Source organism: Glycine max, chromosome 6 (assembly GCF_000004515.6).
Source record: "Glycine max cultivar Williams 82 chromosome 6, Glycine_max_v4.0, whole genome shotgun sequence".
Classification (NCBI taxonomy): Eukaryota; Viridiplantae; Streptophyta; class Magnoliopsida; order Fabales; family Fabaceae; genus Glycine; species Glycine max.
Genome location: NC_038242.2, coordinates 50,187,026 through 50,204,081, shown reverse-complemented (window position 1 = coordinate 50,204,081; position 17,056 = coordinate 50,187,026). Strand labels below are relative to the sequence as shown.

The window sequence follows — 17,056 nt, the reverse complement described above, 5'->3', positions numbered from 1 at the left end:
AAACTACTACCTTTGATAATATATAAGAATTTATTAATTATGCACTCTTAGTATAAAAAGATTTTATATTATTAACCAAACAAAAATTATTACTATTATAACTTTTTAAATAATTATTATAAAAATCAACAAACTTATTATACACAATAATTTATAATTAAATAACAATATAAAATTATTTTACACTCTCAATTAACTTATTTTCTTAACAAATGTTTCTCTAATTTTTTTAAGAAAATTAATTCTTTTCAGATACAAAGTAATACTCAATTGTGTCAAAACTTAAGTCTTAAAGATAAATTTGTCGACATTTCTATTATTCAAACGATTATCACATTACCTTCATTTCCACTCTTAAATGACAATGATGTTTTACATAGTATCCAAATTCTATTGCTTGTGACATTTAAACAACCCGACCATGCTAACTTTATGGCATCAGTCCCAGAGACAAGGGTTGCATTGTTACTTCCAAACTTCAACAATTGCAAATAAATAAAATCTGCGAAACAAAGGCATCCAATTCTCTGCTTGGAGTCAACTATGTGTTCTGCTTACATACAATTACATTTCTAGTTTGGTTCCTTATTCTAATTGCAGAAACAAAAGAACAGTAAAAGCTGCAGGGGAACAAAGTTACCCAATTTCAACATGGGTTGGGGCTTATACATAATTACATCACTAGGTGAAGGGTAAAAAGTAATAATCTCCCCCTGTCAATATCTAGTTATTAACCATCTAAACTAACTACGTGATTACATATTGGTACAAATTTCCACTATAATCAGTGAGTAAGAATTATATCTGTTCCTAATACCATGGCCCTAGATTTTCTGACTACATAATGAATACAGTTTGCATCATCATGTCATGTTCTCTTGAAAAATTTACCACCTTTCTTTCCCATGCTTACACCCACATCAGATTCGAAAAGATATTTTGTGTCTGGCCTCCATTTCAACTCTTTGAGAGTGGAAAATAAGGTTGCAAGTTCAGGAGAGATATCACTATCTTTTATGTTTTTACATGAGTCTACTCTAAGGCACTCTAGCTCCTTCCAGTGCTCAATTACGGACTCCAAACCTTCTGTTGTAAGCAATGAGCATCCTTCTACGTAAAACAATTTTACCCGCCTGAAAATAGACCAACAACAACTGTTATGCAACTTGCAAATAACCCCAATATTTAGGGACACATCCATATAACTTATCAACTAAGGATACCCATAACATAACTACTTTTAAACATGATAAATAATGAAGATATCAAAAGTATGTTCTTAAATGCTGCAAGAAAGTAGAAACCATACATTTTAATATAAAGTGATCCCCAACTGAAGATTACAAATATGGAAAAATTCAAAATAAACCCTTACAAACACCTGGACCACCACACTGACCCCAAAAGTTATAATTACTTATTTTCAACTTCATAAACTTTAAGATTTCTCCTACACCTGCAAACCAGATTACCAATGCATAGAATACTAGGAAATAATTTTACACCCACACACCAAAATTTCACGAATTTGACAATATTGAAGTGAAAAAAATGATTAATGTAAGAGAATAAAGGTACATCTATCCTTAATTTAAAACAGGTCCAGTTAACCAAAAATATTATAAATAAAAAATTCAAAAACATGGGTATATCTTCATGAGTTTAATTTTGCCTTACACTCTCTCAACTTTTAAAGTAATTATTACAAAAACAACACTTTTAAAATACATGGCAATCCAAAATTTAAACAAACATGGATATTTTTTTAGTTCAATTTTAATACACTGTCTCAAGTGTCAATACAAGGATTTTACACTCTCAACCCATTAGAAATCACCATAAATCTGGATTTTAAAGTAATTATTGCAAATACTAACAACAATCTTCCAATAAATGACAATCCATTTGCAGAACTAAAAATCTGTACATTGCTCCATGCATTCTAACTAAATCCTATCTCAAGAGGTTTTCTTTTAATTCAAAAGAGGCATACCCAAATTTCATCATGGACCAATTTCAATTGGACATTTACAAATTCATATTCAATGTGAAAAATCAACTAGAAACAAAAAAGGACAAAACTTATATTCAGTTTTCAAGTGCTCTTGGTGTTGTTCTCCAATCAGAATCATAATTTCACACTTCAGTTCATATGTTAGGCCGTTAGCATTTAATGCAAAACCTTTGTTACACTAATTACCCAAATAAAACTCCAATTTTAATATTATACCTAAACAATTGCATCCAAGTAAAAAAAAAAAAAATCCCTAGATCACATTACATTACCTGCAAACAACTGCCAAACTCAGGGTGGCATCATCCAGCCCCCAACAGTCCTGAAGAACAATCTCCCTGGCATTCCTACACACCGAAAACAACGCCCCCACGGCGTTCCTATCCCTCACCTGGCACTTGTGCAAATGCACTCTCTCGAGCGCCTCACAGCACCCCAAATGCTCCTCCAACCCGGGGCTCCCGTCGATCACCTTGCACGATTGAACCCTCAGAGTCTTCAAATTCTCGCAATACGAAACCCCGGCGAGCCACCCATCGTCCATTCTGTGGTCCACAATGACCAACTCCTCCAGCATCACACAGCACTGCCCGATCGCCTTCACACCGTCAAAACTCCCCTCGCAACCAACAAGCTCCAATCTCACCAATCTCTTACACCCCTGCGCCAAAATCGTTAGCCCAATGTCCGAAACCACGGACTCATAAAACCCCTTCACACACCCAACTATCTTCAAAATCTGCAAATTCTCACACCCTGCAACACCTCCCAAAACGGCGTCGTCACACCTCTGCAGCTCCAGCTCCTGCAAGGTAGCACACTCGGCGCCAATCGTTGAAATCCCAACCTCGCTGCAACCTGCCACCTCGAGCTTGCGTAAATTAGGGCATCCACTAGCAAGGGATTTGAGCCCGGCGTCAACTGTTTCAACCGGTAACAGGTTTTTTTCTACGCCGATTCGCCACGCGGAATCCACGTGCATCGAAAGGAGCCTGTGGCTCACCACAATGGTAGTTGTCGTGTTGACAGAAGAAGAAGTAAACGAGCCTGGAACAAGGTCCACGTGGTTGAGGTTCGGGAAACGGTTAATTAACCGACCCGAGAGGACGAAGCTCCAATCGAGGACGCGTAAGGTTCGGACGAGGCGACCCTGGAGGTTCAGCCAGCGTTTGCAGACTAAGGAATTGGAGTTTCGCTGCTGCGAAGAATCGGGGAGCTTGGAGAGGATTCGGAGGAGAAGCTCGTCGGAGAGAAGAAGGGTTCGGTCCAGTATGATTAGGGTTGAATTGGGGATTAGGGTTAGGGTTTTGGATTTGGGGTCGGAGAGGTGCATGGCGAGGACCATATGGTTGAGGGGCTCCGTGGTCGCGGCGGTGTTGAGGTTAGGGTTGGGGTGAAACGACATCGTTTTGAGTGTTTTTGTGATGTGAATGTTGTGAAGGTGTTAAGAAGCTTGGCATTAGGAATCGGTAGTGAACAACTTGAGTTGAGCAGAGAGGTGTTGGTGTTGTTGTTTGTTCGGCATGCTTTGTGGAGATATCTAACAACTCAAATTTTATTATTTTTTTGCTTTTTGTTTTCTTGTTCATGGTTTTCATTGAATGCTGTGGTGTGGTATGTGGACCCATTTGGGGATTCAAAGCACTAGAGACAAATTTTAGCCTTTTTTATTTTTTTTCCTTTTCAATCTTTCTTTTTTATTTTGTTTGGTTGAAATAAAAGTAATTTTACTTGTGGATGCACAACTATTTTTTTCTACGTGTAATGTATACTTTTATATCATGTATTAATAATTAATGTGGATGAGATTATCGTGTGATAATGTTTTTTTTTTTCAAACTAGTTTACTATAGCTGATTATCTAAAGTAGTTTACAAGTTAATGAAAAAAGTTGTTGAGAAATTTCGAGATAACTATTTTCTCAGAGAAAATAACCAATTTGATCCTTCTATTTTTCTTTATAAAAAATATTTATATAAGGTTACTAATTTAATTGACTCTTTCAATGCTTTAATTATATTAGTTTTACTTATTTTCCTCAAAATAATGAAATTCAATTCAACCTAGTTTTTTTTTTTTTTGTTAAAGGTAAAAAGTATATTGATGTATGAAGGTATAAGTGACAAACAAAAGTCTCCACCACTAACATTGGATCAGTTTGTTTATATTTTTTTTTTATATAAAAAGTGCTCTTTATAAAGGTATTTTAAAAAAACAAAAATAATTATCTACTTTTTAAAAAAATAAATAAACAAACACAATAAAAAGTAAAAAAATAATTTATTTTATTAAAAATATTTTTTATAAAGACAAGTTTAAACAAACAAACTCATTATCATCATTCCTTAATTTGAATATATATATATATATATATATATATATATATATATATATATATATATATATATATATCCTTTTGTGTGTTAAATATATGGGAATTAATAAATTTATTTTTAAGTTATGCTTATTATGAATTTTAATTAACTTTTAATTAATTACACTCTCTTACTCTTCCATTAAATTTTTTCCAATTGGGGACACTAAAGAATCCAAATTCATAATTTTAAAAATATCAATTAATAGAATTAAATACATTTTTTCTATTACTTGGCTTCATGAGATCATAAAAAGTGAATAAAAAAGGATTTGACTATATTTGGTATTTTTAAAATTTAATCTAATTCAAAGTTTGTAAATTGTATATATGTCAATATCATCCTTAAGGAAAAACTTAACATATACAAATTAAAATGTTACAATCTAACCTAAAAGATTGATGTAGTGATGTAAAATTTCGTTAAATTCACATAAGTGAGAATGATTTATTTAACAAGAGAATCTGTATTCGATTTTCATTTAGTGTAAAATTTTCTTTCTTGGGTCAACGATAAAAACACATTGTATACGGGATTAGTCTCTGTCGAGGAGTTGATTGACACCCATAATTTCTAACCTAGAAAAAAAAATATTACAATTTATATTAGAAACTTTTGAAATTATAAGAATAATACTCGGCTATATAAATTTATAGGAGAGAATATAAATCAATCTATAATCTATTATAAAAAGAATTCCATTTCGAGATGTAAGTTTTGTTTTATAATAATTTATTAGTATTAATTAATTATAAATAAATTTGAAAAATATTTAATGATAGATGGAAACAATTAAAATACTAAATAAATATTATTATCAATTTAAATAGTGAAAAAATAATATAAAGTATAAAGGAAATAAATTAATAAATTTTTTATACTTCAAGTACAAAAATCTACAAATACTTTTCAGCTTATTTTTTATGGTTACAAATCATTTAACATATTCTTCTACAAATATTTGATGTTGAAAAATGAAAATAGTTATAAAAAAAATAACAAATAACAATTTGTCAAAAAATTAATATAATTTAATCTATATATAGTATAAGGTAATATTTTTTATCTATATTAATATTAATATTTTTTGAATTTTCAGTTTCTTAAATTTCATTTTTTTAATTCTTAATTTTTCAAAAAAATGGAAATAAAAATGTCTCAATATTTAATAAATTAGAAAATTATACAAAAAAGTCAAACTTTTATACTTTTAAATTTTTAATATTCTACTTTTCAAAATTCATTTTCTTAGAAATTTTGTAAAATCAACAGATATTAAAAAATCGTTAGTTATTAAAAAAAATAATATATATATATATATATATATATATATATATATATATATATATATATATATATATATATATATATTAATACTTATAGTTTTCATATGAATATGAAAAAAATGCATCGACGTAGTATAAATTATTATTATTTTATGTTATTTGAATATTTTTACTTTTGATATCTTTTTTGACAAGTTTTAATATTTTTATTTATTTATTTATTATATATCTTTAACATAACTATACGAATAAAAAAGTAGAAGTTAAATACATCGAATTATATATATATATATATATATATATCAGACCGAATATTCAAAGAAAAAAAAAAGAACCAAATAATACAATAAAATTAACAATATCAAATCCTAATTATTAAATGGAAAAACACAACCCAACTAGAAGTTTGTAATTACTTATACATCAATGATAAATATAGAAAAAAAATCAAAATTTATATTTTTAAAAGTTTTTTCCCCTAAATTTGTAAGATCAAGATATATTAAAAATTCATTGGTTACTAACAAATACAAATGTATATTTTAATACTTATATTTATTATTAATAGGAAAAAATATACATCAATAGAAAGACAAAAGTAGAGGTACTATGCAATAGAGAGAAACAAAATTTTAAAGAGCAAAGATGAGTGACAATGGTTAGTTTATTACATATATTGTTATAGTTAATTTGTAATAGAAACAATTCATTATAAGATTTAGTTTAATGATTAATTATCTATTTTTTAGGAGAAACAAGAGGTTAAAAGATTTCATAAAAGATCAATTGATCCTTCACTTGATGAATTATGGAGTTAATTATTTGAAGACAGTTATGCAACTGGTAAAAATGTTGTTACACCCTTTATGGATCCTAATGTTGATGAAGTTGTGGATGGTGAGGAAGGAGATAAAGAAATTGACGGGGAAAACACTCATCATGAGAGAGATGAAGGTATTGTTTTTAGGAAATATAATCGATATGTTTCTCAAGTGAAAAATTTGTTAAACGAAGAGCATATTTTTTTGCTTAATTTCATGCATGAGTTTAGTAGTACTCAAGCACATGACCAAGATCATAGTAGCACTCAAGTACCAAGTGAGGCCGATGGTACTAACAAATCTACACAAACCCAAAAAGTTACTTTAAATATGTCTATTTTTGTCATTTTATATTTTTCAATTATTTTAACAGCTAGTTTTATTGAACATTTCTAATTTAAAAGTTAGTTTTTCAGTTTTCACTAGCTTTCATAGACTATGTTCGACAAAACTAACTAAAAAGTTAGTTGAAAGTTGGAGTAGCTAAAAAATATAATTTGGTAGAAAATAATAAAACCATGATTTATTTAAAAAAGATAACAAGAAAAATGAATAAATATATCAAGGATAAGTGAAAGAAAATATAAAAAAAAACTATAAGCTAAAAGTTAGTGTTTTAAAAAATGCTACTTCAAATAGTGTTTCAAAAAATAATAATAATAACTATTAAAAAAATTTATTCCATGAACAATCAAAGAATTTTTCAGCTATTAAAAGAAATTAGAAACTAACTAAAATGAATTGTCAAAGATAGACATAATTAATGAAGTGGGAGTGAGGATCTATGGAAATGGAAGAGAGGTCTGGGTTACGTATGAGATCTAGAGTTTATCAACCAAATTCAATTGGTTGTTATTTACTAAAGCTGTAAATTTGTTTTCAATTCGATTACTATAAAGCTATGACATACACTCCAATCGACATAGTTTCACAATTATATATCTATGATTAGTCGCTAGATGACATAGTTCAACAATGCAGTTTAGTGACCAACTAAAATTTGGTTGTTAAATGGCATAGATCCATACCAGTTTAAAGAATGCCAACGTTTTAGGTTGCTAAAGGCAAAAAAGTCATAGACAATGTTTTAGTAAGTGACAATGACATTTGATTGCAAACATGTTCACTAGTAAAAAAAATTGAGCGGATAAATTGATACTTAACAATACAGTTAGTGGTTGATTATTTTGAGACCACGTGTATTAGTCGTCACTAAATCATTACCTATTAACCAAATTCTAAATGGTTCCAAAGTCAGTCATTGTTAGTGATTCATTGATGTTGTTTAGTCACTAAAATTAGTCCCTAATTATGTTTTTTCTTGTAGTGTTTTACAAACCATTTTGATTTGAGAGTTTTTAGGTTTTGTTTATTCATTAGTAACTTACACTAGATTTTTTTAATTATTTTGATTTTTTTTATCATCATTAGGTGTCTCCTATTGTCTTTTTTTTTTTTTTTTTTAAAAAAAAGGGTTCCCTATTGATGTTAGGCATTGAGTAGTATTGGAAGTTATCGGATTTGGGATCACTACATTGTACTTGTCACTACTACATGACAATACGTAGATGTAAATTGTTTGGCATAAATGTTCCTAAGTTTATGATATCCACAAGAGACATCAAGAAAGGCTTATCATGTTTGTCAAATAAAATCAATTCTTAAGGTTTATTACTAATATTGAATTATAATTCCTAAGATTACACCTAATAAGATAATATAAAATTATTGTTGATCAAACTCATACGAGTCATTGAATCGGTCAAAATACTGAGTCATTAAGTTAGGAAATAGACCCGATAAATCAATAGTTGACTCATATGACTATGTGTATATTAAAAAAATTATAAATAATTAATAACCTGTAAATTTTTATACTTTAAAAAATATCATAAAAATAATAATCAAACAATACCTTAAAAAATCTCAAAAAATTCACAACACAACTTATGCTAATTCCACAATTTCATTCTTAAAATTCAAGTCCATTACCAAGACATAAATTGTAATTAAAGAAATAATAAGGTCTTTATACAAAAGAAATTCACAAATAATCTATTTGTTATATAAAAAAATATATTTAATATTTTTTATTCATTAATGTATTTAGCATATGATATGATACATATAATATAATTATTATCTATATATTATAATAAACATACTCCATCTATCCCAAAATAACTGTAGTTTTAACTTTTAAAAAAATCAAATTGACTAATCTTCTCATTTTTAATGAGATTTTTAAATATCTATTTCAATTTTGCAATGTAATAATTAATATTGTCTTGAAAGACTTAATAATATATTTATTGAAATTAAGAGAAAGAACAATGATATTTTAGTAAAATTATCCCATAATAAACACTAATTCTCTTGAAATACTTATTTTCTTGATCAGAATAAAAAAAACTTAAACATCAATTATTTTGATATAGAGAGGGTATATTATGAAATATTGCTAATTAATTAGCCATGACATAGAACATGACATATAGTTCGCCATGCTTTGTGTGTACCCTTTAAAGTCTTTTAATTTGTGTGTTAGTGAATTACATCCCTATTGCTAGCTAGCATCTTGGAAATTAGGGCTGTGGTGGGAACGTAATAGTGAGTGAGGGGACTCACGAAGATTACGAGATTCACAATTAAAAAATTAAGGATAAAGTGATCTTTCAATAAAATATTAAATTAAAAATTAAAATGAAAAGTAAACATAATTTTTTTTATAAAATCCTTAGATTTGAATTAAAAAAAAAATATTTGACTAATGTGATTTGACTATACATAATAGATGTTTTTGTGACTTATTTTTTAAAGTTTTATTATGGAAATAACGACCTGAAAGTAATATTATTATGCATCCACCCACCTCATGTCATAAAGTTTATTTTAAAAACATGACTGCTTTAATTAAAATATTAAACCATTAATAAACTCTTAAAATAATTGTTCTTCATCAAGTTGACTCTATTAAATAAACAAACTAGTGATAGTTTATTGATCAATGATTCCTTGCCTTACTTCAAAAGTATATCAAGACAAGAAAGGTCCCTTTGAATTTCTAGCACATATATACGTGCAAACACTTTTGCATGGGGTGGGGGACACGTATTCAACATTCTTGGTACTCATTACTCAACGTGCTTTCAACTTCTAACCTCTCTCTTCTCTCTACATATACATATATATTGAATAATCCCAACTTAAGAGCACCAAAACCATACACAAAACCATCAATGGACAAAACTGCCTCCACTCTATCCGGCCGCCACAACCTCACGGAGTTGCCGCCATCACCGCGACTTGTCCGTAGCCGAAGCGGTAGCAGCCCCGCCGCCGCTATAACCACCCCAGAGAGAAGTTCACATAGGTTAAGCTCTAGTCAAAGATTCACCATCACCAGTATCCAACGTTCAAAGTCAACATCAAGAACAAGAACAACCAACAATGAAAGAAACAATATTAACCTAAATCCCACTTTAACAACATCGGTTTCGAGTAAGCCAAAGAACAATAGGGTTCAAGAGAAGAAGAGTAGAGATGATGGCTTTGGCAAGTTCTTGCAACGTGGTGTTAGCCCTGATAATATTAATGTTGGAGCTTCAAAGAGGTCCACATCAAAGTCGCCTTCGGCGTGGGCGCTTTCGCCGGGAAGGTGGTCACTTGGCTCTCCAATATGGTCTCAACCCCCGGCGAAAACAAATGGTAGTGATAACGGTAATAATGATAGTAGTGTTGGTGGTGGTGTTACTAAAGTCTTGAAGTACTTCAAGCAAAGAAAAGTATCGTCAGTGCAAGAAGAAGAGTACCATCGGTTTAGGATTTTGCATAATACACTTTTGCAATGGAGATTTATCAATGCTAGAGCTGAGGTTGCCATGGCTAATGTCAAGAATATAGCCGAGGTATGTCCTTGAGGATTACTTCTTAAAATTATTTTATCCATTTCGAAAACTAATTTCTGAAATCAATACAGGAAATGAACTTGAAAAAGGGTGGGTTTTTGTGCAACCCCAATCAATTTTTTTTTGTTATTTTTTTTCTATACAAGCTCACATGTGTAACTTAATTGTTTGTTAATTAGGACTATTTTGTGACTGTATTATATTTTTCTGACAAAAAATAAATTGACTATTAATATAAATTAAATATTATAAGTGGATAATAATGTTATGATTAATATTATACAAAAAATTTAAAGGATGCCTTAGCTGCTAGGTTCATGATACCTAACTTTTCTTTCTGTTTTTTTTTTCACTTCGTAATTCAGATAAAATTGTTTTCTGTATGGCTTAGAGCCCTCATGTTGAGAAAGATAACAATACAGAAAAGAATCGAATTGCGAAAGGTCAAACAACTGGTCAAGCTTTATCAAATTTTGGATGGACAACTCTATCTTCTTACTGAATGGGCACAATTAGAGAGAAGAAATCAAGAATCCGTAGCCAGATTGACAAGGAAGTTGTCAGCATTATCCACCATACTGCCTTTAACTCACACTGTTAAGGTATATACATCTCGTTAATTATTTTTACATCTTGGAAAAAATTGTTAGGTACTCTCTAAACACATTTTGTTTATAAGATTCTAATTAATCTCTATATGACATGCATGTATTCATAAACTGATCAAACATGTTATAGGTAATTAAGGTAATTTATTGTAATATGGCGGTGGATTTCGATCTTTTTATTAATAAAATTAACATTCTAACAAATTAATTTTATCAAAAAAAAAAATTATGGTAACTTAAAACTTCCTTCCTATTTGATTTGATTCTCTTTATAGGTAGACACGGAATCCGTCTTTGAAGCCCTAAATACAGCCGCTAAAGTAATGGAGAGCATCGAACCATTAATGGCGAAATACCAAACAAAGGTGCTTTTTATTTTCTTTCAATATAATCGGGTTAATTTTTAGCTTTGATTCTCCTATTTCTCAAAATAAATTCACAGAGAAAAATAGATGTAATCTATATATCTATCAATATAAGTAAAGTTAACTTTAGAGCATTAACTATTATATATGTAATTATTTGATTAAATTACAATTATGATTCTCCTATAATTTTAAATACACAATTTGATTTTCTTATTTTTAAATCAAAATATTTTTTTATGTATAGTTAGTTAAGAGTTATTATTTTTCTTCTTAAAATTATCATTTTTAAATTTAAAAATATTTAATATATAAATCTTTTTATTTTTATTTTATATCATTTATATTTTTTTTATTTTGAATAGTTTAAATATTTTTATTTTACCAATTTATAATTAAATATCATAAATTAATATATAAATTATTTACATATTTTTTTAAATTGATTTCAATATACAGATTAGTTTTACTCTAATTATTTATATAAAATTATTCATAGACAAGATAATAAAACATCTATTTTTTTAGTTAGTTATATTAACGTTATTTTTCTATGTATTATTAGTTAAATTAATTTTGATAATTAAAAAAAATTAATAACTCTTGACTAATGACACATAATAAATAATGTTAATGTAATTTATTAAACAAGATAATTGTGTTACTGGTTTATTAATTTGTCTATAAATAAAGGTCATGAGTGGGGGTGTTTGTCATGCAGTTTTGACTTCAAATTAGTCTGAATCAATGAGCATCGATTTTTTCGTGGTTTGTGGTTTTTTGGGTCAATTTTCGATTTTACATTCAATTTGGTTCAATTTTGAATGCCTTAGTCGTGAGTTTAATTTTTATTAAGATATTTTTTAATTTTCACTTCATTTAACATTTTTTCACATAAGCGTTATTTTAACAACGTACATAAACTTCGTACCAATACCAGTATGTCACGTCTTATTATGAAAAATAAGAAAATTAAATATTTTAATTTAAAAATAAAAAAAAATCAAAATTATGAATTTAAAATTATAAGAGACAAAATTACAATTTAGTTTAATTATTATATAAAAATACTTTGCAAATATTTTATTACACTACGTTCATAAAAGGCTTTTCTAATTTTTTTTAAAAAATTGGAAAGAAAAATTATAAAAGTATATAATTACTGTGTGGAATTACTGCTTTTTTATGATAGGAAAATTTATAAAATTGTAATTACTATGCATTACGTAAGGTGATTGCAGTAATTAATGATAGGACTTCTGTTATTTGACTTATTTCAGAAGGTTGAAAGGATTCTTTATCAAATTACAGAACTAACCACCACATTAAAACAGGAAGAAGAGTACTTACAAAAACTTCTGGGGCTTGTTCCGGTTATTTCTACTTTATTGGTGAGCCTTACACTGCACACCCTCCTTTCTCTCTCAAAAAAACTTGATTTATCTTTTTTCTCAACGTTTTGTCAATTACAAATTTAAGAACATAAAATTCAGAGTAAATATAATAAAAACAAGGCTTAGATGAATTAATTATTTGTTCTCATTTTAGCTTCCATTACTATTATATTAGTTATTTTAAGCTAAACAAAACAATGAAATCTTCTGTTAAAATGTGGGACATAGTAAAAAATGCTTGTCCGGACTAGTATATTTTGTGGCCTATAAAGCATTGAGCCAATTTGACTCGACCTGACAAACCAAATGGAACGGAATAAGTGTGTGTTTGAGTAGAAGATTGTAAATGTATGTTTGAGATAAACGTACGTTTGTAGAAATATTATCATCTTTTTTTTTTTTTTTTTACTTTCAGCTTACTTTTATTCATTGGATTTGCATAGAATCGCATAAACTGTGTTTCCAACTTAAATCCAAAACACATTAAGTCGAGCATGATAAATGTCAGCCAGAAAAGCACCAGCCATATTCGTCTTGATATTGCTATTATTTTTTCTTTTAAAGTTAATATATTTATATAGATTAATAAAAAACAAACATGATAATTTTGGTCTGATCCAACAGGTTCGGTGAGGCCTTGTAAGAGATTTAAGTTAGGTTGATGGTATTTGAATCTTGCACTCTCATGTGTATCTTGTACTCCCATTTTAGTTTGAAAATACTAAACTATCCTTAATGAATTAGCATTTCCTTCCCTAATCTTAACACTTCCCTCATTCAGAAATCATTCAATCCGCCACGACAACTCCCACTATGATGGAAGCTCCTGCGATGGATCTTCCGCCTCTAACAACAGCTCCTCCATGTCTCGTGCCACTTCCTTCCCCTGACACCCTCCTCACAATGTCGCACCTCTTGTTCTTCCGTCTTTTGAAATAAGTATTCCATAATAGTAAAAAATTAACTTCCAAAAATAAATTTTTTATAATAGTAAAAAATAATTTTCAGAATAGGTATTCCATAACAATTAAAAAATAACTTTTATCTTTCAGAATAGGTGTTACATAATAATAAATAATAACTTTTGAAATAAGTGTTTCATAACAGTAAAAAATAGCTTAGAAAATGCTTATTTTGTAACAGTAAAAAAATAAAACCGAAATGCATGTTTCATAACAGTAAAAAATAATGGTTAAAATAAATAAAAAAACATTTTATGTATTCCAAAAAGTCAATTCCGGAAGTCAATCTATATTTGAGAATGACCATTCTATAAGACTACTATATAACTTATGGAATCGTGCCTCCGGAATAATGGTTGAAAATAAAAAACATTCCAGTAAACAAAATACCATGTTCTAGATCGCATTGTTACCTTCAATGATGACACGCAAAGGAAGGAGGTCGGGGAGGATGTTCTATGGCAGCGTGACTCGTGAGGAAGAGGTTGTGAGGCTTCCGTGAAGAAGGTGAAGTTGTGGTAGAAGAAGTTATCATCATGGGAGTAGTATGCACAAAGAGGAAGGTGTTAGGGTTGGGGAAGGATTGTTTGGTATTTTCAAACAGAAATAGGAGTACAGGATATACATATGAGCATGATTATCAAAATCGCGTTTTAAATCATAGAATCGTACGAGTTTATGATTCTACAAAGCCTTTGCAAGTTAAAACGTGAGAAGAAATGAAATCTGAATGGGCACTGTTGAGTTTGCGTAGACTCGGGCGAGTTAACGTAGACTCGCAAGTTTGGCCAAGTTTGCAGGTTTGGGAAAAACTAAAACGATGTCATTTCGTTCGTTTCATTTTTTTTCTTCCTCCTCACTTTGTGTCTGCGCCATAGTGCTTTTGTAAATCCTGCGTTTTTCTTTCTTCCTCCTTGCTTCTCGTTCGGCTGTTCCCTTACTCCATTCTGGCTCCCGCGACTGTCCGTCAGTGTGATTGCTAAAACGAAGGCAAGGTATGCATGCGTGGTGGTCGTGGCAACAGTGCAAAGCGGAAGTGCAAGTGGCCGAATGCGTGTTTCTTTCGCGACCGTGCGAGTGTGTGGTGGTCGTGTCGATGGTGAAGTGCGTGGCCGTGACGATGTTGAAGGGAGTCAGAGTCACTATACTTTTCTCTTCTCTGTTCTGTTTTCACTTTTCATCCTCCGTGACATGTTTTCTTCTTTTTCCTCTTTCTTTTCTCTTAAAAATTAGAATCTTGTCAATGAAGAATACTGTGATTTTGTGAATACAATATGAATCTTTTAATTACAAATAAAATGTGAATCTATTTTTTACATTGTGAAGTTTTCTTTCATTGTTAAATTTTTAGATTTTTGTTAAATTTGTAGTTTGACTCTTTTGCTTACCTTGATGTGGCATTGTGGTTAGTTAGATGACACTCGACCTCATTGGTCTGGGTTCAATGCTGTTGGTGTATGTTCATTGTTAAATTTATAGGTTCTTGTTCAATTTTCAGCTTTGTTGTCTTTTTGGTATTATCATGGGTTTTCAATGTTATCTTGTCTTTTTTGTCCAAAATGTAGTATGACTATTGTCTGTCTCGAATGAAATCTAGCACTCAATCCCCTACCTGGCCGTGTTTTTGTCCTAGATGCAGTTTGGCTCTAGCTCCAGTCCCATGAGTCACCTAATTTTCACAAGTTTAAAGCTTAGTATGAACTATGAATTTATCGTCATTTTGTTTGCGCAAAATGATGTATTTATAATATATTTACTTATTATTCATAAGCATTTTTTTTAAATAGACTTTTACGATTTTATGAGTTAAATTTATGAAATTCTTACGATTTTTATAGTCTTGTTCATGGGAGTGCAAGATTTAAATTGCTAGGTTGAGTCAGCTCATTTTTTATATTTGATCTGTAGGGCCAAGCTCGGTTGACTCATTTGACAGCTCTAGTTGGAAGTATTCCTGGTCTATAATATAGATAGCGTTTGATTTATGAAAATTTAGTTTTTTTTTAAGTTCTTTTGTCTAATTTACTCTCTTTTGTGTTAAAAGATTAAATAATAATTTTCGTTGGTTCCACATACTGCAGGAGAATGAGAAAAGCATTCGAGTGCATCTTATCCAAACAAGATCCAATACCATCAACTATATCTGCATGTAGTGTTGCTCAATGATGTATTTGAAATGAGATGTCATTGCACGTATTCAAGGGTGGTCAATATTTTCTAACGATAACAGCTTGTTCGATAGTGCTACAATTTTGATTAAACGGGCATGCACATATAGAAATCTTGTTACATGAAGTTATGATGTTGACGTACAATATTACATTTGAAACGTTCCCTTCCGTTTTCAAAAGATGAAACTGATGGAAAAAGGCTAATGTTATATTCACAGGAAAATTCTGCCGAACCAAATTGTTATTCTTAGGGTTTTACTAAAACCAAATAGTTCAGATAGTGTCACTCAATTTTCTTTTTTCCAGTGCTTGATAATCTAATATTTGATGCTATATATAAACAGCTCTTTTAAGAAGAAGCCTCATGATGACCATTGTTTTCCTTTTCTTCGATGTGCCTTGTTCACATACTAGCTAGCTCTAGTTTTGTTCATGGCAACAAATGATCCTCATTCCTCACATCCTTAAGTGTATAATCATTATCGAAACTGAACTAAGGATAATGCTAATAAAGCTTAAATTTTAATTTATTAAAAAAATGTTTGTTATTATAAAACAAAAAGACCACAACATATGTTAGAAAAAAAATCCAACATATAACTCTTATTTAAATTTTAAAAAAATCTTTTAATTTATTTTAGGTCTAACTCATCACCAAATTAATCTTAATATATATAATTAACAAAAATAAAACCACTCCACTGAAAAGTAGACATCACTATGATACACAAAATGGACAGATTATTTAAGGATTATCATGTTACAACAATAATAACAAACTTTTTTTTTGTTAATTGGGTCAGTTAAATTGATCAAACCATATATGTAAGTTAAATAGACAAATTATTAACCGAAAAAATCCTTCTAATTGTTTGACATATAGTATTTTTTTCTTAGTCTCCCTTAGGTCGTATAAATTGAGCAACCCTTCACCTGATTTACTCTTTTCATTGAGGTTAATTACCAAGTCTTCTCCGCACATATTTTTCACAATAGGGGTGCTATATCAACTTTTTCTCTAATGCAATAATTTCTCTAATTCTATTTTATTTCATATGTCCACTTATCCAACACATCATTTCATATATGATACATTGAATTATTTTCTCTTTTAATAGTTTGTTTTCATTCTCTAATGCATTATGCAATCAC

At 29.6% G+C, this 17,056-nt stretch overlaps 2 protein-coding genes across 3 annotated transcripts; one reads left to right on the top strand and one right to left on the bottom strand.

Annotated features, from left to right (window-relative positions):
* Nucleotides 1–503: 503 nt before the first annotated feature.
* LOC100781577 (F-box protein At5g07670) lies at nt 504–3,706 on the bottom strand. The gene is made up of 2 exons (XM_003527509.5): nt 2,287–3,706; nt 504–1,133 (listed from the first exon to the last, which is right to left on the bottom strand). The coding sequence occupies exons 1-2, from the start codon at nt 3,417–3,419 to the stop codon at nt 869–871; spliced, it is 1,398 nt and encodes a 465-aa protein (XP_003527557.1). The 5' UTR covers nt 3,420–3,706; the 3' UTR covers nt 504–868.
* A 5,898-nt stretch (nt 3,707–9,604) lies between these two features.
* On the top strand, nt 9,605–16,263 carry LOC102665353 (QWRF motif-containing protein 7). 2 transcript variants are annotated; one of them, XM_041016777.1, is made up of 5 exons: nt 9,605–10,404; nt 10,770–11,006; nt 11,288–11,377; nt 12,658–12,768; nt 15,815–16,263. In XM_041016777.1, exons 1-5 carry the CDS (start codon nt 9,736–9,738, stop codon nt 15,884–15,886), a joined length of 1,179 nt encoding a protein of 392 aa, XP_040872711.1. In that variant the 5' UTR covers nt 9,605–9,735; the 3' UTR covers nt 15,887–16,263. The 2 variants fall into 2 exon arrangements, with proteins under 2 accessions (XP_040872711.1, XP_040872710.1); XM_041016776.1 differs by lacking the exon at nt 15,815–16,263 and having other exon boundaries at nt 12,658–12,884.
* The last annotated feature ends 793 nt before the right edge of the window (nt 16,264–17,056 follow it).